The sequence below is a fragment of the Talpa europaea genome (assembly GCF_964194135.1).
Source record: "Talpa europaea genome assembly, chromosome: 3".
NCBI classification, from domain to species: Eukaryota; Metazoa; Chordata; class Mammalia; order Eulipotyphla; family Talpidae; genus Talpa; species Talpa europaea.
The window spans coordinates 19,076,679-19,101,296 of NC_140069.1; the positions used below are offsets into that span (position 1 = coordinate 19,076,679).

At 35.1% G+C, this 24,618-nt stretch overlaps 1 protein-coding gene across 1 annotated transcript in view; it reads left to right on the forward strand.

The window, feature by feature from the left end:
* The window catches only part of CSMD3 (CUB and Sushi multiple domains 3), a gene marked incomplete at both ends in the record, with an annotated part of 827,299 nt that overhangs the window by 94,866 nt on the left and 707,815 nt on the right, over nt 1–24,618 (forward strand). The window contains one exon of the mRNA XM_084229760.1: nt 19,192–19,414. Coding sequence (XP_084085886.1) covers nt 19,192–19,414 — 223 coding nt within the window. The remainder of the gene's footprint in view (nt 1–19,191; nt 19,415–24,618) is intronic.

Genomic DNA, 24,618 nt, shown 5'->3' on the forward strand with positions numbered 1-24,618 from the left:
CAATATTTCCTCATTTAAAAAACAATTCTTGTAAGTAGAATATTCCATAGATTCATTCTGCCTTCTCTTATCATTGATTACAATGGATGGAATGGTCAAACCAGAAATTTGGCAAAGTCTCTGCCATTCATTAACTGTGTCAACATGGGCAAATTTAATTTACAAATTTAAGAGGAGGATGCTTATTCTTGTCTCATAAGTTTTCTAAGAATTAAACTATAGAATATGTGCAAAGCATTTATGTGTCTGATATTTAAGAAACACTCAATAATTACATTTCTCATTTTGATGGTAAATACACCAAATTCTATGATGAAATGAAATATTGCTTATTTTAAATACATGCTTCACATTCTATTCAATATGCCTAACTTAATTTTACTATATCTCCATTTTACCCAAAACATTTTAAAACCACCAGGATCACATTATAAATAATTAAATTTTTGGCAAACGGAATATAAAGGATCACTTTCCAGTCTTAACATTTTTCTTTTTATCATTTCCTTTCCTTGTCTTTACATAATAGTATAAAATTATTGTTATATTTATTTTATATACAAATTAGTGTAATTTATTTTACAGACAACCCTCAGACCTATTCTCTGGTATGTCTATATTGTCACTCCCTTATCAGCTCAGATCTGTTATTTAACTTGCATTTTTTTTTTTTTGGTTTTCAGTCTATTAGTAAATAAACTATTTTTATAATTAGTTATACAGAAATGATTAAAAAAAGACATCTACAAGACACTAAGTTTATATAACATTTCTACACGCTTTACCCATTTCAACTGTCACTCATCTAACAAACACTACATTAGCTAGCACTCTTGGCACTGAGTTCGGTACAGGGATAAAGAACTAAAAGTTATCCTCCAATACTAGGGAATCACACTAATGGAGTGTGGTCAGTGCTATAACATGTAAACAGTGGTTTGAAGTTAGGGTAAATGGTTCAGACTTGTGGGTAGGGCATTGTCAAAAAATGGTATATATTTTTTTTTAGTATTGAGAACTTGCATTTATTATATTTTTAAAGATATATTTATTTATGTGTACAAGTAAATATATCTTTAAAATATAATAAATGCAAGTTCTCAATACTAAAAAAAAAAATATACCATTTTTTGACAATGCCCTACCCACAAGTCTGAACCATTTACCCTAACTTCAAACCACTGTTTACATGTTATAGCACTGACCACACTCCATTAGTGTGATTCCCTAGTATTGGAGGATAACTTTTAGTTCTTTATCCCTGTACCGAAGAGCTGGGGTATAGACCAGAGATGCAGGGGGTGAGAAGATTCACCAGAGACAGAGTGGGAAATAGAACAGGCAGACTGACTGAAATACACTGCTGAAGGGAGCAGCGGGTGAGGCAGGAGAGCTCTGCTGCACCATGTGGGTTGCTCCCTGGCTGGCCATGGATCAAACTTACGCTGCAGAGGTTGTGGAAAGCTTCATAGTGTGGTGTTTAACCCCTTGCACCACCAGGAAGGCCCGAGAACTTGCATTCAAAGGGAAGAAGAGAAATTTAGGGAATGGGAACAGGTTCATTTACTATCTTTCAGTTTCCTGTATGTTTTAGGTATCTAAAGCAAGAAAGAAACTATACCCAATTTAAAAGAACAATTATGCATTTTCTCTCTTTAGGCTGTGTGGGCACAGGGATGGTTCTTCTCTTCTAAGTGATGTTCTTGGCAGTCATTCTGGTGTTACCTGAGTTCCCCTTACCAAAGAACCCTGCTGGGATTGCAACGTCCAAAATGGTGGACCTATTCTAGGTGGCTAGAAGAGTGTGGGTTGTTGTGTCTCTTCAGCAAGGAATCAGATTTCTGACATGGTGGCCCAGGGTTCCAAGAATGACTGGAAATGGTTAGACTTCTCAAAGTTAGGCCCAGACCAGAAGGCAAAGACTTCGGCTAATCTGTTAGAAAAATCAATTAATACAGCCTACCCTGATTTAAGAAGCTGATTTCACTTCTTGAAAGGAGTAGCATGAGAACAAAGCACTGAGAGAAATCATTTGTAAATGTTCTATTATACTACATCACTGGCACTGAATCATTTTATATCCCTGAAAGAAGATACACTCTTCTTTTTGAAGTAGATAATATCAAATTAAGGGCATATGGTAGTATGTAAATGCTTTTAAAAAAGGTTATTCAGGGAGCCTCCCTGGTGGTACAAGGGGTTAAGCACCACACTATGAAGCAATCCCCAGCCTCTGCGGCACGAATTTGATCCCCAGCTGGCTGGAGAGCAACCTACATGGCGAAGCAGACCTCTCCTGCCTAGCCCACTGCTCCCCTCAGCAGTGTATTTCAGTCAGTCTGCCTGTTCTGTTCCCCACTCTGTCTCTGGTGAATCCTCTCACCCCCTGCATCTCTGACCTATACCCCAACTCTTGTATGCATATAAATAAATCTTTGGGAAAAAAAAGAGGTTATTCCTCAAAATGACAATTATATATTTGAAATTATTTCTTTTTTATTTGAACATGTCAGTAAGGTATTCTTGGTAAGGCATTCTTGAGACATATAGCTAGATATCTCAGCAAATACATCAAGCCTCTCTCTCATTTCTCCTACATTCTCCAGTTTTAATAGTGATGATACAGTTTTATGTGCTAGTAGTCCTTTAGCTATAGGACATAAAATTTATAATCACCCCATAGAGGGAAAAAAAAAATCTCTTCATCGACTAGAATTTTCCAATTAGAAATGTTAAAAGAGGTGGTTTACATGTACCTTTGGCACATTTGCTGATCAGTGTTAGAAAGTGACAGAAATAGATAAAACCAATAATGAAGGTGAAGAGTCATTAATTTTGCAAAAGCAGTTAGGATAGAAGTCTAAACCAGACCATAAGTTTTAGTTGTGAGGTTTAGAGGAACTTTTCTTTCTTTTTTTTAAAAAAATAATCACATTTATAATAATTCTGGCCTCCAACAACAATACATAATTAGCATGCTAAATTCTTAATATGATCATGGCACATGAAAATCACCCTCACTTTTCTAACTTTCTGCTTAGAAAACCAAAGAACTCTTTTTGACAGATATACTGATTTAGTAGCTTTTGCCATTTTCAGTGGGCTCTCTAATCCATACAGTATCCAAGCCCAATACCAACCATTTTTCTTAAGGGTTTGCTTATTTTCTTGGAGGCATCCACACTTAGGAAATTTAGTTTCCTCCTCTTTGCAATTTTAGCTCTGCTTTGGACTCTCAGATATTCTTTCTGCAATGTGTGTGTTAAATATCATTTCTCTTTACTTTCATCATTCTTTGAAATGCTCTTTTTAAAAAATGTTCTTTGGTTAACATGAAAGCTTGTGTCTTGACAGTAAGTCTCCTATATATCTTCTTGCTAGCAGCCATCTGTCAGCAGGTTGGAGCTGGACTGTCACTACTGTTAAACTAAAATACACTTTCAGTGGTGTGAAAACCAATTCAATGACAACTTATCTTTCACCTCCCTTTATTCCCTTGTACAACGTCACTTGCAGAATTGTGTCCCCCAAATGGTAATGTCATCTTAGCTGTCACTCATACTCTTGCTCTCCAAACCATGCAAGAAAGAAAACCTGCAAGAAATTCAAAAGTCCTCCTGATTTGTTTGCTGATGTGCTAAGTGCTATAACCACTCTCTGGAATCACAAAGAGCCTGATTTTTACCTTTCCATGTCTTTCAATGTATTATTCCTTCTAAAGTAAGTAAAGACTCCAGACCTAAAAGAAGAGCCACATGGAGGTGTGGAAGGAGATAATAACCAGAACAGCTATTGTTAGCACTAGGTTAAGATGTGTAGGGTAACAATAAGAAGGAGGAAAAGGGAAAATCATATTATTGCAGCTGCAGTGAAGAAAAATAAGTGTCAAAGGAAGATAAGTCAGAAAATATAACCATGAATGCCTTTCAGTTACTTTATTGATACAGAAATATTTTCTATGCTCTTTCCATCTCAGCACATTCTTGCAAGATTTTTTTTTTTTTTAATAGACGTGTTCAGGCTATAAACATGACAGGAAGCTTGTGTCTGGAAGACTATAAGACACCTCCAGATTTTGTTAAGTATGAGGAGAGGGGCAGTTGAATTCATGGTGCCCCCAAATGAATTCAATTGCCTGAAATATCTTTATTCTGTCATAAATTAGAAATGATGGGAACTCAAGTTAAATGCTAGACAACACAAAAATCTTACTATTTTTTTTCCACTTTATTCCCAAAGTTATAAATTCTCTATAAGGAAAAGAATACTTATTTGTATTCTTAATCATGGCAAAATATAAGGTCATTCAAGCAATATTTATTGTTACATAAACACAATCATTTTATAATGTCTATATTTTGTGATGTCTTCCTTGTGTATTCAGCACAGTCACTTGTTTACCTTTGTATTTCATTGGAGACAGAAAGTTGAATAATATTTAGATTGAATTGTATAAAGATCACTCTAACAAAAAGTAAAAATAAAGAAATCAGAAGTCAGAACTGAATGAATAGCATGGCTACATACTGAAAAAAGTGCACTGTATATAACAAATCTCTGTTGTTAAATATATGGAGCTTCCTTGAAAAAAAAATCTCTTTTGCTTGGCATTTGTCAGCTAGATTTTCCAAAAACAGAAAAAAAAAATTCTTTTTTTAAATTGTGACATAAGAATGAGAAGAACTTTTCAATTCCTTAATTTTTAACTGCCTTATAACAGCCACATCAGAATTTTTTGCAAACCAACTCATCTTACATTTATGATTTAAAGAAGTGTTTTTTTTTTTTTTTTTAGATTTATTTATTTATTTATACAAGCACTGGGTACAGTCAGAAGTGCGGGAGGATGAGAGAATTCACCAGAGCCAGAGCAGGGAGCAGAACAGGCAGACGGACGAAGCACACTGCTGAGGGGAGCAGCGGGTGCAGCAGGAGAGGTCTGCGTGACATGTGGGACCCTCGCCGGGGATTGAACTGGTGCTGCAGAGGCTGTGGGCAGCTTCGCAGCCTAGCGCTCAACCACTGTGCCACCAGGGAGGCCCAAGAAGTGTGTTATTGGAAAGAAATTAAATGAAGAAGAGGGTTGGATACTCCAAAAGTTAGCTACCAAAAGATTGAATTAAATTGTGGAAAATTTCGAAAATGTTATATAAAATTTAAAAACATGGGCCTCCCGGGTGGCGCAGCGGTTGAGCGCTGGGTTGCGAAGCTGCCCGTGGCCTCTCGGCGCGGTGCATGTTTGATCCCCAGCTGCTCCCCGGCCACCGGAGGAGGGTCCCACATGGCACACAGACCTCTCCTGCCGCCTGCTGCTCCACTCAGCAGTGTACTTCGGTCCTTCTGCCTGCTCTGCTCCCGCTCCGGCTCTGGTGAATTCTCTCACCCTCCCGCGCTTCTGACTGTACGCAGTGCATGTCTAAACAAAACAAACAAATAAATAAATAAAACATGCCTCTATTTAAAAAAAAAAAAAAAACTTAAAAAAATAAAATTTAAAAACAAACTCTCTCAGGAATCTACAAAGGCTGGGGATTGAGAAAAGGGTAGAACACTAGAACAGAAATGAAAAATCAGAGAAAATTAACATGGTAGATTAGGACTTACTAAAAATGAAAAAAAAAAAAAAGATTAAAAAAGCAAATGACACAGTTGTGGATACAAATTCTGGAGCCAGAATATGTGAGTTCAAATCCCAACTCTGACACTTTGCAGCATATGAACTGAGCATTTACTCCAAATTACTCTTCCTTTCTATGCTTAGTCGCTCAACTGCAAATTGAGATAAGTACAGGATATCTCACGGGGCTTTTGAAAGGATTAAATGAGTTATTCCATGCAAAGTTCTTATAATAAACAGAAGTAAAGCTCTAGGCATGTATTTTCCTTATAAAAGTACAAAAGGACAATAAATAATTTATCTTAATTAATCCAAATGGATTACAACATGGGTGGGTGTAAATTCTGTGAAACTTCTAATCTTGACTGCATAAGCATCCTAAATCTATTAGAACTTGTACTTGTCTTTGTCTTTTCAATTTCTTGAAATTTTCTAGTAAACCTAAACATCAAATATAATATTAAGAATATACAGTCATATTAAGTGCACTGTGCTTTGTATGAATTTATTGAAGAAAATTTGATATTCAAAATTTATGATTTTTATCTGATGAAGTTGTTTTGTGAGTTGCATTAAAATGATTATAACTAGTGGTGTCTCCCTTGTGGAACCAGGGGTTAAGTATCAGCAGTATGAAGCAATCAGCAGCTACTGCAACATGTGTTCCATCTCTGGTCAGGGAGGTGACCAACAAGGCACAGCAGACCTCTCCTGTCTCGCCCACTGCTCCCCTCCCCTCAGCAGTGTACTTCAGTCAATCCACCTGCTCTACTTCCCACACCCCAGCTTGTGTATGCATAAATAAATAAATCTTGGGCCTCCCTGGTGGCACAAGGGGTTAAGACACAGCCTATGAAGCTGTCTGCGACCACTGCATCATGAGTTCAATCCCCATCCGGGGAGATACCCACATGGCGTAGCAGACCTCCCCTCAACAGTGTATTTCAATCAGTCTGCCTGTTCTGTTCCCCACTCTGTCTCTGGTGAATCCTCTCACCCTCTACATCTCTGGCCTGTACCCCAGTTTTTGTATGCATAAATAAATAAATCTTTAAAAATGATTATAACTAACATAGAAAAAATTATACTTTGAAAGCGATTTTTAAGGATCTTTGTTCAAGTTCACACAGAAAGCAAGTACTTTTTTACCCTTTATAGTTTCTGTATTTTGAACCTCATGCTAATGTGAGTTTATTAAATTATTATCTGTTCTGATAGTTATCAGTATTTGTAATTGTATAAATAATAAAGATTACATAACCATAAGTTAAGTGTTGTGCTTTGCATATATGCTGGACACTTTATGTGATAATTTTAATCCTTATAAAATCATTTCATGCAATTTCTATTATGCAAATCAGAGCCACAGTAGGAGTAGATGAGAGTAAATGACTAATCCAAAGATAAAAAATATAAAAATTTTGTAAACTGTAAAGTGCTATGTAATCTTAATATTCTGCCAGAGAATAACAAATATTAATGTAAAGTTATTTGAATATCTTTTTTTTTTTTTGCTAATTTTACGTGGTTGGTGTTTGAGTGGATCTTTGCAGTAATGTGAGGACTTTGGTTTAGACAATTTGAGTGACTTGCCCTCTGATGTCTAACACACCAATTGCTGGAGTATGAAGTTACATCTTCCAAATCTATTTTTCAAGTTATTTTGCAATACTTTCTGTATTTTTAGTTTGTTTGATGCCCCAAGGACACTCAAATACAGTATGAATTTCACATATTAAAGATCAGAAAGTCAAGCTTATATGAAAAAGTGTACTATCCAAAGTAAACTTAGACTTTATTTTAAAGCAAACATGGACGTTTTAAAAAAGCATCTTTATGTCAAATTATGTCTAATTCTATACAACTACCTAACGGATGTTTTTACAATTATTTGTACTATGGACAGAAAACCAAATATATCTAAAGATTAATTTTGTTCTCAAGGACTTGAAGATGTAGCTATAATGTGGTAATATATTACAAGTATTCTAGATAGTAAGTTTTTAAAGGTGCTATAGACATAAGCATAGCTTAGATACTTTAAGATAAAAATCTTCAATACTTAGAAGATTTATAGTCATTTTTCCCAATTTTCCAGAAGTTACACATATGCAATTGCTGACCCTCATAAGAATTCTCTAACGGCCTCCCCAGTGGCGCACTTGGTTGAGCACAGTGTTGTGAAGCTGTCAGCAGCCTCAGCAGTGCTGGTTCGATTCCCGGCTTGCCAGGGAGAAACCCACATTATGCGGCAGACCTTTCCTGTCTTGCCCGCTGCTCCCCTCAGCAGAGTATTTCATCAGTCTGCCTGTTCTGCTCCTGCTCTATCTTTGGTGAATTCTCTCACCCTCCCGTGCCTTGGGACTGTACAAATCTTTAAAAAAAAAAAGAAATCTCTAAGTTTGATGTTATTATTACATAGCTGTTAAGTGATAAAAGTCAGTTCTAGTTAAATCCATAATTTGTTTACTTTTTTTTCATAGTACTCGCTACTTAGTTGAAAGGCATAAAAGGTAGAGAGATGATCAATGTAAAATTAGATTACATTTCTGTTAAAGAGGAAAGAAGTCACATAAGCTAAAAATTGGTGTTAACATATATTCAGAATACCTATGAAAAAGTTTGAAGAGAATGGGATTTAATGATGTCTTTGCATTACTCAAAGGCATTGAAATTGTGCCAACAAACATTAAGTTTAAAGCTCATATGGTTCATGGGTTATGATTAATTATAATTAATATCCATTTTAGTGGCTAAAGGTCAAAAGGAAATTAAGGTATTAGTAACAGCAGAATATGATGGAAATAATTATCTTAATGGACTATTTTTTAAAAAATATTCTTTTATTTCAAAGGGGAAAAGCTATAAAGTATATGTCACTAGAGGTAATGTGTGACATCTCTGGTCAATGGCTGATAAAAGTCATAATTTCTGAAAGTTGAAATATGCAATACTAATATGATAACATTATATTCTGTTTGAGTACAATGCTTGATAACTAATTTATTCTTGCCCTTTAATATTTCTTCAATATATTAGTCAGATCAAATTAAGTCATTTATATCACAATTTTATTCTAATCTTTTCTTCACTTTAACTTTGTAAGGTCCTAATGAACTCATTAAAAGTCTACAAGCAAAGCTACAGAATCAGACAACTTTCATGTTTCAGTTGGATTTTTTATTTATTTTTCTTATGACCTTTTTTTTATCTTTTTTTTAAAGATTTATTTATTTATACAAGTACAGGGGTACAGGTCAGAGGCACGGTTGGGTGAGAGAATTCACCAAAGACAGAGAGGGGAGCAGAACAGGCAGATGACCAAAAACACTGCTGAGGGGAGCAGCAGGCGAGACATTGTGCAGGTCTGCTGCACAATGTGGGTTTATCCCTGGCCAGCCAGGAATCGAACCCACGCTGCAGAGGCTGTGGCTTCACAGCACTGTGCTCAGCCTGTTGCGCTCAACCTGATGCACCATCAGGGAGGCCCTGGATTATTTATTTAGAGTAATAACCTATGCTATTTAAAAGGCATTAGAAAATCATGTATTGAAGCTAGGAAGCAACAGGAGACACTGATTTCCTCCTCCTTTTGATAGTATAGGCTAATGTTTACATGGAATATGATAATATTTGCCTAAGAGTTTCATTTGCCAGTTTGATAGACTTTATTCTATTGTTTGATTATTTCAACTTTCAAGATGTAGATTGTGTCTCTAGTCTTTCATCACTGATTTGTTTATCCCATTTTTCTTCATGATGTTCTTACTTTAGAACCGTTAAAAATATCTGTGTAAATGTTTTAACCATGTCACAAGTCTGGTAATTCCATTACTATGGAAAATGGTAAATATCGTAAGTATTTCCAGACAAGGTAGAATCAGCTTATAGGTTCTACAGTATAAAAGAATCCAGGGATCTTAGGGGAAAAAAAATATGTATTTCTTTTTTCCCATTAAGCAACAAAGGAATGAATATGTTGGACATGCTGAATGGTTGAATATGCAAAATTTGAAATCTAAGGGAATTTATAAAATGCCCATGGGTCAGTGTGATTGGTATACTTTAGGAAATATGCTTAGACAAGTGCAACCTTTAATTCTACAGAACATATTTATTTCATACTAAGAAAATTAGGACAAAAACGAAAGAGCAAGTTTAACTCATTAAAAATCAACCCAAATTTGAATATCTTTTTTTTTTCACCTCATTCATTATATATTTTAGGTAATTTCAAAGACTCCAATTATAACGTCCCATGTATATTTATTAATTACTTATGTCTGTTACTACCATTAGATTCTAAAGCTGAAAGATTGAATCACTATGTAAAAATTTAGTAAAAACCTAATATTGAGTACATTAGGTACCTCATCAATACTCCATGAATGGTATTGTCTTAAATTATTGAATCCACTGTAAAGGCAAAATAAATTATCTTACTATTTTATTTGGAATTGTTTTGATTACTATTGGGCTCATAAATCTTAGTTTACAAATTGCCTCTCTATATCCTTCACATTTTTTTTAAGATTTATTTATTTGTTTGTTTGTTTGTTTGTTTGTTTATTTATACAAGCACTGGGTACAGTCAGAAGTGCAGGAGGGTGAGAGAAATCACCAGAGCCAGAGGGGAGAGCAGAACAGGCAGACTGACGAAATACACTGCTATGGGAAGCAGCGAGCGGCAGGAGAGGTCTGCGTGCCATGTGGGACCCTCTCCCGGTGGCTGGGGATTGCACCAGTGCTACAGAGGCTGCAGGCAGCTTTGCAACCCAGCACTCAACCACTGTGCCACCGGGGAGGCCCTCCTTCACATATATTTTAACGGATGCTTTCCTTTTCTCACTTCTTAAGATTCATTTTATTTATTTATTCATTTATTTATTTATGCATACAAAAACTGGGGTATAGGCCAGAGATGCGGGGTGGGGTGGAGGCTGACAAAATTCACCAGACATAGAGTAGGGAGCAGAACAGGCAAATCTACTGAAATACACTGTTGAGGGGAGGTCTGCTGTCCCATGTGAGCTAGCTACCTGGCCCAGGATTGAACTCAGGCCACAGTGGCTGGTGATAGCTTGATAGCACTGAGACTCAACCTGTGGGCAACCAGGGAGGCCCTTCTCATTTCTCTTTTAAGAAATATTCATGTGATATGAAATATGTCATTTGATTTTCCCTAGTCCTGTAACAATAAAATAAGTAGAATTCATAATTACATTATTCCTCTAAAATAAATCACTTGGTCCAGATGTATTCATTGGATAATTCCATCAAATATCTAAAGTTTAATGTCAATCTATATATCTTCTCAACATAGAAGGGAAAACTTTTCAATTAATTTTGATAAAACTGGTACAACTCTGATATCAAAACTAGATAAACACAGTACATAAAAAGAAAATTACAGATCAACATCCCTCATAAATATAGATGCAAAGCTCTTCGCAAAATACAGCAAATAAAATCCAACAATATAAAAAAAAAGTATCATATAGCACAACCAAGAATATCTTATTGCAAAAGTACAAGAATATTTCTCTGTTCAGTAGTCAATCAATGTAAGGCACCATTTTAAGAGATTCAGGAAGAAAAATGACATGCTCCTAAGGCAAGAAAAAAATATAAAAGGTATACAGTTAGAAAAGGGAAACCAAAGTCCATAGTTGCAGACAGCATGAATGGCTATGTAAAAAATTTCATGGATTTCTAGATTTACTAAATGAGTTCATTTCATTTGCAGATACAAAGTAAACATGTAAAAATCAATTGTAATCCTTATATAGAAGCAATGAACATACTGATATCTAAATCAAAATTTACACTATTATTTACAGTCACTAGAAAGAAATGAATAACTTAGGTTTAAATCTAACGTATCTCTGACTATATGTTGAAAACTATGTGATAATGAATTTTATAAGAAAAGAATTACACATTTGGTCACTTAGATCATCAAGATATATTTCTCAGATATGTTTGGTTTTCCTTTGTGTTTCCTAGAACACTGGCCCTCAAAACCCTTGGAATTTCCTAAGTGTTGAGAATGTTAATAGTCTTCTGTTATGTGATTTAGGTGATTTTTGGAAGCACCAGGGATGGGGGTTGGTTGCCTGGAGAATCAACTTGTGAATAGAGGGCTGCAATTCTCAGTCCCACCATCATGCCCTAAAGGCAGGCGAATTTCCAGCAGACTCTCCTTAATGGAGTAGAGAAAGGCTAGCAGTGAATGAATCACCACTGGTCAGTAAATTAATCAATTATGCCTGTGAGAACCTCTATAAAAACCCCAAAGGACAGGTTTCAGAGAGCTTCTAGGAGGTGAACATGTGGAGGTTTGGGGAGAGGACACAGGATGCCTGCACCCCTGTTCATATAACTTGCGCTGTGTTATCTTTTCATCAGGTTCTTAGACAATTGGGATTCTGTCCAACTAAAAATCTCCGTGTAAGAAACAACATATTGAAAAGGCAACCTCTGCAATGGGAGAAAATATTTGCGAACCAGATTTTTGATATGAGATGAATATCCTAAATATATTAGGAATTCCTGCAATTCAATAACTTAAAAAACAATAAACTCAATTTAAAAATGGGCAAAGAACTTTGATAGACATTTGTCAAATAAAGGACAAACTTATGGTCAGCAGGTACATGAAAACATACTGGATATCACTAATCATTTTAAAAATTCATATTTTAAACAATATATAAAAAGTAATTATATAGCACAACCAAGAATATCTTGTTGCAAAAGTACATGAATATTTCTATGTTTGGTAGTCAATCAATGTAAGCCACCATTTTAAGAGATTCAGGAAGAAAAATGACATGCTCTTAAGGCAAGAAAATAATATAAAAGGTATACAGATTAGAAAAGGGAAACAAAAGCCCATAGTTGCAGATATCATGAATGTCTATGTAAAAACTTTCATGGGCTTATAGATTTCTAGATTTACTAAATGGGATAATGTCTCACATTGTTAGAATAGCCATTACCAAAAACACAGAAAATAAGTGTTGGCTTGCATTTGTTGTTGTAAAAATCAAAAAACCACTTTGGAAAGAGTAAGAATGGTCCTAAAAATAAATAAATAAATAAATAAATAAATAAATAAAATAAAAAACAAACAAACAACAACTATCATACAATCCAGCAATCCCAGTTCTGGGTATTTGCTCGCAAGAATAAAAAGCAGAATCTCAAGAGATACATTCCAACATTCATTGCATTATTCATGATAGTTAAGTGAAAATAATCCAAATGTCCATGGAAGGGTAAATGGAAAAAGAACATGAGGAATGCACAATAGAAAGCTATTTTTAAAAAGAAAATCCTTTCATATACTACAACGTAAATGAACCTTGACAGCATTATGCTAAGAGAAAAAAGCCAGACCCAGAGGGAAAATACTGCATGATTCTGTAATAGGGGGGTCCCCAGGAAAAAGGGAAGTTCCAGGTTCCCTGCCCCACACAAAGGAGGGCAGAGCAAAGAGAGGGCAGGCTGCAGAAGGGAAGGATGAAGGAAGGAAGCAGGATGGAGAGCCAGAAGGAGACCTGGATGAGGCACATGGAAGAGAGAGACATGTGAAGAAACTACACTTGCTTTTTGGTCATGGACTGATCGGAATAGATGTGGGTGAGACACCCGTGGGGAGGTTAACAATGACAGCTTTTACCTTGATTTTGATTTTGCTCTTTTCCTCCCAGAATTGTCTGGTTGCTTCTGATACTTTTCTGTGGGTCCCCACGAAAAGCTGCTTTGGACCTGTGGTAGCTTTCGGCCCTTGCTCTGGGTCAATCCTATTTGGGTGGACTTTGACCCATGAGGGGATGGGTAGCTTTGGGTGCTATATTCTTTGCCTTTTTTGTATTGTTTACTAATTGTATTAATGTCCCTTTCTATTAAAGTTTTATATGTTTTGTGTTGATGCGGTGGATGGCAGAACTTAGTTGGAGCAGGTCGGTTTGCAGGTTCGGGGGTGTCCCTCTCCCTGCCTTGTAACAATTCTACTTACGTGAGATATCTAAAGTAATTAAATTCAAAGAAGCAGAAAGTAGAATGGCGTTTGTGAGGGGCTCAAGGGAGGGGAAAATTTGAAGTTATTGAATAAGTAGTGTTCCAATAAGGCAAGATAAAAAGGTTCTAGAGGTCTACTGTACAAAAATATCATATCCTTAAAATTGATGATAGACTTTATATGTTGTTTGCCACAGTGAAAGAGGTTAAATGCTACTATTAATTTCTTTGCAAGTATTTATCAAACATGGACTGTGTCACAACAGAAATGTGAACACTTTTGAGGATAAAGAAAAGTCATGTCAGCATAATTGGGCACAAAAGTACACCTGCTGTGGATAGACATGGGTATAAAAGCTATCCTCACATGGAACTTGTCTCACACAAAAGAAATGATAACACATTTTCTAAAATCCTGAACAAATAGACATACTGCATAGTTCTGCACTGCACAGGTAAGATAAAATATGAACATGAAAGGAAAAACAGAGAAAACATTCTAAAATCTATATTATCAATAAAGTCTTATTTACTTTGTGATCTAAATCATGTGGTTGTAGCTATTTTCAAATATAAATCAATTTCAATTTTTTAAATTGGTTTTTATTGCTTCACCAAACTTTATATGATTCAGAGGTATAGGATTACACATCTTCAGATGTATGTCACCATACCCACAAACAAAAAACAAAAGACACACCCATAGTCTTCTACCATTGTCCATTAAGTCCTTTCTACACCCTACCTTTCACCATTCCCCTCTAGCAGACTTTTAAGTAGACATTTAAAATTAAGGTGTGAAAAAATACAACATAAGGTGCTCAGAAACTGTTGAAGACTGAATCTATGGAAATTGGGAATGTCAGTTTTCTATAAATACATATAAATACAGGGATGTCTGCATCCTGTTTACAAGGACTTTTTTTATAAATACACACTGAATTATCTAGATTGAATTTTGCTTTCATGTGTTATAACATCAAAGTATGCTTACTCCAGCCATTGTATCTACCATATCTATAATAATAATGACCTCAACCCCCGCAACTCTGGCCTATACCCCACTTCAAGGAAAAAGGAAAAATAAAAATAATAATAATAATGACCTGTATTTCTCTGTTATCTCATGTTATAATCAATTTCATTTAAATAGGCTAAGCTAGTGTCCTTTTCATCACTTTCTGTTAGGTAAATGACATATGTGATAAATAAATGAACAAATATGGAAAAAAGAGCAATAAGGAATTTACTAGAACAATGGCTATAGAGAATGTGTTAGAAATGTGTTAGAAATATACTAGACAGCAAATATGAACAATCAATGATTAACCAGAAACCAAAGCAATTGTGTCCTAAAAGAGAACAGAAAAAAGGAAAGTATTCATTAAAACATATGTGAAGGATATGAAGAGTCAATTCATAAGAGTTATGAAGAAGCATATAACAATAGTAATCATAGCAATTCAAAATAAAAACACAAGAATTTTTTTTTTCCTTGTGAAAGATCTAGTGCTGCCATAATTGGGGTTGGAGGTGGGAAACACTTTCCAACATGGTGATAGCCTCAGGTATTGTCACACTTAAAGAAGATAGTTAAGCTTATCTAGCTAACTTTAAAATATAGAAGTCCATTTCTGGAATTTTATCTGAAGGATTTATCACACAAGTACAAAAGTTTACATTTCTGCAATCAACAAAAATGAAACCATCAATATGAAATGTGTTAAATTATGTAGGGACATGCCATAGGTCACGTAGCTTTGTAGTCTTTAGCTTTGTAGAGTGTAGTGATATACATGATTCAGAAGAATATCATAATTTTGACAAAAATAAGAAAAAGATACAGAAATACATGCATGTAATGATGGATTCCATTTGTAAATATATATAATGAATATACAATATGCCTATATCAATCTGCATGTGCCTAGAAATGGCCTGGGGACATGAATACTAACCTGATAACACTGACTAACTTTGTGGAGCATAGTAAATGAGGGAAGATTATGGTTTACTTTTAAGAATGCTTTTTTTGATTTTCTTTTGTGATTAAAAATATAAACCTGTTTGGAAAATATATTTTATTACTATGTATATGTGATGTGTAATCAGACATAAACAAAAATGAAAATAAGTTAAGAATACAGATAAGCTTAAAAATTGTTTGTAATTCTCAATTTTCCCAGAAAAAAAGGAGAGGAGTTGAAATGCATGGATCAGCAGGCCCTTGAAGAATTAGTGAACAAAACTGAGCATGTTATTTTAGGACATATGTCCTTCTTCTAAATCATCAGGGTTATGGGGCTTGAGAATACATAAAACAGCCCATAGATCAGATTGTAGCTGAAGGGATTCATGCTTGCATTTAGTTATGAAGTTCAAATTGGAAGCTGTTCAGGCAGAAAACTAATAGAAATGGGTGATAGCTAATTAACCCAAGGCTTCAAAGTAATTGCTCTGTAAGAAGCAATTTAAAAGGGACCTTTCTTTTTTTTACTTTTGAAAATCATAAAATGCCCCTTATGACTTTTTGGTGTATGAGCAAAAATGTATGTATACACACAAATATTGATTTTTAAAAGCTTCTACCTGATCCATCTTCTTGGTGAGTTTTTAAGAAGAGCAAAATAATCACAAGGACTGTGCTTCGTTCACATATTTAATATTCCATGCTTAGGACTTTACCATATATGGATATAATAGAAGTAGATTCCTGAATGAAATAGGTATTCAGGAGGATAAACTTAGGAGGATAATTTACACTGATTAACCCATCCCTGAGCTACAGGCCTCAAAACTAATGTCAGCGCCAATTATGCCAAAGTACACAGCTGTTTAATTGAGAAATGGCTCCCATACCAAAAGGCAATTGCTCTTGAGAAGAGAGCAGGGCATGATCTCAAATCAGTCTGTCTGTCTGCCACAGTCTACAATTCTGATTTCCCACCTTCCTTATGCTTGTCAAAATGTCGTTAGCTATATAACAAGTATTCATACCTTCTCAAAAAGGGAAGCTTCAAGTATTCTATATTTCTACATCTGACTCCAAAATCAGATGCTTTGGGGAGAACAGAAGGTTCTCCTCCAAATCAGTTTGATATCTCTGACTTATAGTTTTATGGCAAATAATCTTCACAGTTGCCTGTCTCTAGATCCAAGTCATAGCAGCATGGAGAGTAGTCTAGGGACATGCTAGGGACCATCTCTCTGACCAAAGCACAGTGAGTCCTCATATCAGGAATAGCTTCACAGAAACTACAACATTAAGTCCTAAGAGAACTTCCTTTCCACGCCTGCCAGGATTCTTTCCACTCAGCAAAATTATAACAAAATGACATTGAACAAAACAATGCTATTTAAGTTACATGTTATCTGAGGGTTTTATAGTTCCCTATATGACTACAGAATGTAGGCCTACCCCGCTCTCTGGAGTCAGAACATTCCAAGGAAACCTCTCCAAAGCAGGAACCGCGCACAGAGAAACAGTTTTCATGAGGAAACATTTCTGAGCCAAAAAATAACCTACCAAATCATACCAAATAACACATAAAACCTAAAAGAACACTTTCCTATAGTAAAAGCAAGAATAATATGATACATACACACTAGCAGAAAGCAGTTCCCTGGGACGGTGGAGGCGCTCTCCTTGGGCGGTAAGTTGCCAGCTGCAGCTTCCGCACAGCCGCAAAGCAAAGGCTGAAGCCATCTTCAGGTGTCGCTTTTTGTCGTAAAGCAGAAACACTCTTTGACTTTTTTCTTAGGGAAATAAGGTGCTAACGTAGGTGTTTCATAAAAGTAAAATTATGGGGGCCTCCCTGGTGGCCCAGGGATTAAAGATAGCGCTATCAAGCTGTCCAGAGCCACTGTAGAACAGGTTTGGTCCTGTGTGGCCAAGGAGCAACCCACAAGGCACAGCAGACCTCTCCTGGCTCGCCCGCTGCTCCCCTCAGCAGTGCATCTCAGTAGATCTGCCTGTTCTGCTCCCCGCTCTGTCTCTGGTGAATCTTCTTAACACTCCTGTAGGGTCAGGAATGACACTGAGCAGGTTTTCTGATTGAGCAGAACGGATAAAGGAGGAGTCAGAGTCCTGGAGACCTCAGTGGCTTTTGCAGGTTTTTTACTTAGATTTACCAGGCATATGGCAGGCAGGGGTGCTGGGGGGCGGGGAGGCGGCAGGCCTCCCAGCCCCCAGCAAATCCTCACTCTATCTGGGCTCTCTGGTGTTGTTTCTGCTTCTCTTTTTCTTCTCTCGTCTTCCGTTCGTTCTTGGCTTCTGCTGGCGTCCCGGTGACACCGCCCTTATATACTCAGTCTCTCAGCCCAGGTGTACCCACTTCAAGTAGCCGCCATCAGGCAAGCATTCAGGACCACAGGGTTCCCTCAACTATCCTAATGGCGGTAGGGCAGAAAAGCCTGATACTTTTACCTACCCTACACCCACACCTCTGGCTTATACCCCAGTTTTTTAATGCATAAATAAATACATTTTTTTAAAGTAAAATTATGGAATGCAAATTTCCAAAAACTGGAAGACATCTGTATTATATATTCATAAATTATTTCCTCAAAAACATAAAGGTAAGTTTTCTTGATATCAGCTAAGTTACTTTCTCAATAATTTAAATTTCCCAAAGAACTAATATGAAAGTTCTTAAGATGATAGGTTTTAGTTTTCTAGGATTCAATTTATTGATATATATATTCATCACCAATCTTAGGTTTCTCTCTGATATGGTTAATTTATGACTGTCCATCTGGATCAACCGCTCTGGTCAAAGATAAAACAATTACAGAGCTGCTTATTTGTTTTCTAACTTTGAGACCCTAGACATTTATTGCTCTGCTAGGATCAGTGTGGGGCAGCCTTTCCTAAAGCATATGGGCCACACAGGAAAGATATATAAGTCCACTCAAAGTAACATGTTTTACCAAGAAAAAGTGGACTTAATTCATCAAGACTCCCAAGACATACATAAACACATCACATTTTCAGTTGTTATTTATGAGTGTTCACAATTAAACTGGAAACTATTTCAGGGAAGATAAATCACATTCTAGCATTGCGTTGGTCTGTTAGATCATGTAATGGATAATGAATCAGTTGTTTATGGGGGATTTCACTTCCTCAGCTGTTTTACCATTACTAATACAATATGTATCTGATAAGGGACACAACTTCTAGAATTTTATTAAATGTGCTTTTTTTTTTTTTTTTTTTAGTATCCAAATGGGCAAGTTTTTTAGGAAAAGGAGAAAGAAGTAAATAGGCACTTACAAAGTCATAAGCAGGCAAGTGAGCTGCCTCTGAAAGGGGCAGGTTTATTTAAAGAGAAGCCTGCGTATGTCTAATAGGTGGGCAGTCTTGTGAGGAAAGCAGTGAAAATGTTTTAATTTTTTTAAATTGGATTATTCACAAAGATCTTAAATAGTCATTTGCAAAGTTATTGTACATGGAACTTGGGCTTTTTCAAAATAATGTGTCTCCTGGGTTGTTCTGGTTTTATATAATGTTAATGTCTATTTTATTTGTTTTGTTTTGTTTTTTGCAGGATTTATTTATACATGTGGTGGAACTTTAAAAGGACTTAATGGCACTATAGAAAGCCCTGGTTTTCCATATGGATATCCAAATGGTGCAAACTGTACATGGGTAATTATAGCTGAAGAACGGAATAGAATACAAATTGTTTTTCAGTCATTTGCTCTAGAAGAAGAATACGACTACTTATCCTTATATGATGGACATCCTCACCCTACAAACTTTAGAACAAGGTTAGTGTACTTTTGAATGTGAAAATATTTTATGGGTAAAAGTAGTTTATTTTACGAAGATATTTAGCATTTGTAGTGCAATATTAATGAAATCATATTAATCAGCTAATTATTATTCATTTGGAAATATATCATCCCTTTGATAAAATTAGCTTGTTGTCTTTAATTCCATAATACTAGTATTATTATCTCTCAAAAATAAACAGTTTAGGTAAATTGGTTGTGACATCTTTAAATAGCTAAAAGTATTCTGTTGTGTTTTTGTTTTTTTAATACTTATCTCAGACATCATTCTTTATAGGAATAACTTTTGGTAAATGTAAAACATACCAGGCAATGTATCCTTCATTAGTATGTACCCAAATTAATATACAATATGCAAATATACTTAAAATCAAAATTCATGTGCTGGTAGCTAGATTTTTTAAAATAATATGCATGGTTTATAAAATTTAATTATCTTACAAGTAGATTATTTCATGTCACCAATGGGCACAGTCATCTTATTATGCATACAAAAGAAATTATTTATTTTTAAGCTAATTGATAAAACAGATGTGAAAATTACCTGGCATCCTGACTGTTATTTAAGTGTTTCTTCAGAATTTATTTTTGGTAAATAGGATATCTAAATATATGAAGTATTTTCTTACCAAAAGTTCCTGTAAGCATATCGAATCTAATTTAACCAACAAGTTCAAAATACCAGACATGTAATAAGTTCTAGAATTTGACCAATATGTATACGTTTTCTATATAGTGTTTAGTATTTTGAAATTCTAATTCAAAATGCTCTAAACAGTAACCTGTAAGAAATAAATTTTTTAGATACATGGCTGGGCTTAAGTTATGATTCTGTGATTCTGTTACTCATTACTCATTTGAATAATTGATACTGTGTGTATGCCTTCCTGATCTACAGGAAGCAGATTATCAACATTAAGCTTTTACACTTTCATCAGACTTCCAATATTATTTTGCATTGATTTTTCCATTTAATTAAAAGTTTGATACATATTATCCTCCCACTTTCTATAGTAATACATGTTTTGGGGGAAAATGCTGGACCAGCAAGTAAATTACATTATAGTGTACTGTGTGTTGTTATTTACCGCCATTGGAGGAATTTATGTCACCTCTTTATACTTAAAATAGAAGATGGTAGCAATAAAATGAAAGCTGTTTCTCATCATATTCTTTTGAATTTCTCATGAAAAATGTATATGAATCTGTTATATGAATATAAGATCCTGTTAGTACACATTTGAACTATGTCCAATCAGAAGGACAGCTAAAAATGCCTGGGTTGCTTCAAACTACATGTCTATGCAAACAAAAGGTGTCTAGTTTGGTTATAGGTGAGGTTCTATTTTCTTCTATTTTTTTTCTCTACATTCAGACTTTTTCTGTTTTTTTTTCTTCCTTTTCCACTGTTAAACTCTTCCAATATCCATCTATTTAAAAAAACATACATCATGACAGACACACGTGATAGTGCTATTTCATCATTGCCAATGTCATTAAAAGCTGATGTCTTTTGTTAATGACACAAGATAGAAATGTCTAGAAACAAAACAGACATAACAGTGTGTGCACACGTGCTTGTTTGCACTAGAGACACATGTGTACTCATGAGTATCTGTCTTCACCTGTACTCATCCAGATTACAGGGCAATAAAGGAAAAGGAAGATAATTCTCAAACTTTCAAGTCATCAAAATCACTGCAAATAAAAGAAAAAGTACAAGAATACATATAATTTCTTTATATCAAAAATGTATGTTATATAAGTGATATTATTATAAAAATAAATGAAACTCTCTCAACTTTATCTGGTAATTTTGAAATATTCATTCAATGATGGTACAGTTTATACAAGCACCTATTTTTTCTTTCCAGCCCCACTGAAAATGATAGAACACAGTCTTATTTTACCTCCCCTCTTTAAAAAAACAACAACAACAAAAACCAAAAAACAATCGTGGCCTCTTCAAAGTTAAAATACTTTGTCAGATGGGAAAACATAATTTATAGTTCTCATTTGTTCTTTCTTAATCTGTAAATGGGGAATAAAAGCACTTCACTTACAGAGATTTTATGGGGATTACAACATAATGAAAGCTCAGTAAATCTAACCCTTAGCATTTATTGAGTAATTCCCTTGTACCTGACACTGCATTAAGTGTTTTATATTCATTACATTATATTATTACTTAATTTCTCCCCTACTCAAGCAATATGAAAATATTGCTATTATTATCATTTTACAACTGTGAAAATGAAACTAAGATTACTTGCCCAAGGTTCACATCATTGAAAGTTGCATGAGTCAGAATCGTCATGGGAACCCAGGTTTGTGTGAGTTCAGAGCTTAAATTCAAACAAAAACCTTAAAGCTTAAAACAAACAAAAAACCTGATTTATAATGATCGATATTGCTACATGAATTAAATGAAATAAATATGATATATAAATTCAAGACCATTTTCCTTAGTAGTATTTGATACATTTTGATGAATAAGATAACAGAAGAGCTAAAAAGAAACTTCTCTGAAGAGGAAATGCAAATGGCCAACAGGCATATGAAAAAATGTTCAATATCACTTGTAATCAGGGAAATGCAAATCAAAACTACCATGAGATACCATCTTACACCAGTGAGAATGGCACATATTAAAAAAACTAGCAACAACAAATGTTGGCGAGGGTGTGGAGAAAAAGGAACTCTTCTGCACTGTTGGTGGGAGTGCAAACTGGTCCAACCACTATGGAGAGCTGTGTGGAGATTTCTGGACCTACTAAACATAGAGCTTCCATATGATCCAGCAATTCCACTCCTAGGTATTTACCCAAAGGACACAGAAACATCAATTCCAAAGAGCACCTGCACCCCTATGTTTATAGCAGCACTATTTACAATAGCTAAGCTTTGGAAACAGCCCAAATGCCCAAAAATAGATGACTGGATCAAGAAGATGTGGTCCATATATACCATGGAATAGTACTCAGCATTCAAAAAAGATAAACACATGCAATTTGCAGCAACATGGATTGTGCTGGAAGGGATCACGCTCAGCGAAATAAGCCAGAAAGAAAAAGAAAAATACCGGATGGTCTCACTCATAGCAGGAATCTAGAAAACTTAAATAAGGGACCAGGAAAATGAATAACTATAAGAAAGTGAAAATCAAAATCAACAAAAAACTATGAATCAGAGACACTTTTTGGGGGGTGGGGGGCGGGAGGGGAGGGATTGGGGTCAGAATGGGGGGTTGCAATTTTATGGGGAATATAAAAATAAAATTTATTATGAAAAAAAAGCAAATAGGTTTAAACATGTATAGTATATAAAGATAGAAACAAAAAAGAATTCAAATTTATTCTTGGTATTTGTTTTATGGATTCTCTTCTAATATGTATTCACCAGTGTTTTCTTACTGTGGCTATACAATGATTTTATTGGTCTTTATGTTTGAAGAAATAATGTGGCTAATGTTAAAATTTTCAAATTAGCAAGACAAGGAAGGATACATGTAACTTTCTGGACTGTGCTTATACACAGGGTCTGCAATTTCACTTGAAGTCACAACTGCTACTGGCAGTTTGATTTCTTTTTGTGTCTGTCTTTGACGTACTGATTCAAGCATTTTGTTTCTCTTACATTTTCATTTAATAAGTGTCATTATTGTATGTCTGCTGTTCTATGTCTCTCAAAAATTGATCTGTATATTTTGTTACTTTCCATGTGCTCCAATAAATTTTTTTAATGGCTTTCTATACTTACCTTACAATAGTGCAGAAAAGATAGTTTGTAGGTCTTGTCATTCCTGCTTGTGTAGATAGAGAGACATATTGGATTCGGTAACCACACTTTATATTTTTAAATCATTGTCTAAAGCACCAATTTTGTTTACCTGTAAGATTTTTTTAATCTATTAAATAAAAATATATAGTTGTGACAGTATGTAACTCTGCAACAACACACCATTTGAGAATTCCTTTATATGTTTAGCTGAGAACAGATGCTTGTCTCTAAAATAAATATGGTGTATGATAATAACAGGAATTTTAGGCTTTGTTTGCTTTTCCATGCTGTTGCATTTTTCCAATAATAAAATTTTATTAAAAGTAAAAAAGAACATGACCCTTATACTCATGAGGCAGATAAAGATATTTTATATATATATATATGTGATCATACTTTATATGATATTTTATGTCCATAGTTAATCTTCCTGTATTAAAATATACATAGTTCACATACAGTAAATAGATATAAATTTACTGGATGCTCATATCCAACCATATGATAACACTAACACTCATTTTAGCTACACTCCTATTGTAAGATTTTTTTCATCATTGTGTTTTCCCTCTATATTTCAGATAGCAACATCAACATTGACTCAGAAAACAACCTCACATCACCGTCTTGTTAGGTGAAAACTATTCTGGTAAAACAGCATTTCATGCCAATCTGCAGGACACTGAGGAATAGTCAAATGACAAAATATAGCATCTTTTCAAAATATTTATTCATACTTTTTTTTTTATAAATTTTATTGTTATATTCCCCATACAATTGCAGCCCCCCCATTCTGACCCCAATCCCTCCCCTCCCGCCCCCGCCCCCCTAAAAGTGTCTCTGGTTCATAGTTTTTTGTTGATTTTGATTTTCACTTTCTTATAGTTATTCATTTTCCTGGTCCCTTATTTAAGTTTTCTAGATTCCTGCTATGAGTGAGACCATCCGGTATTTTTCTTTTTCTTTTTGGCTTATTTCGCTGAGCATGATCCCTTCCAGCGCCATCCATGTTGCTGCAAATTGCATGTGTTTATCTTTTTTGAATGCTGAGTAATATTCCATGGTATATATGTACCACATCTTCTTGATCCAGTCATCTATTTTTGGGCATTTGGGTTGTTTCCAAAGCTTAGCTATTGTAAACAGTGCTGCTATAAACATAGGGGTGCAGGTGTTCTTTGGAATTGATGTTTCTGTGTCCTTTGGGTAAATACCTAGGAGTGGAATTGCTGGATCATATGGAAGCTCTATGTTTAGTAGGTCCAGAAATCTCCACACAGCTCTCCACAGTGGTTGGACCAGTTTGCACTCCCACCAACAGTGCAGAAGAGTTCCTTTTTCTCCACACCCTCGCCAGCATTTGTTGTTGCTAGTTTTTTTTAATATGTGCCATTCTCACT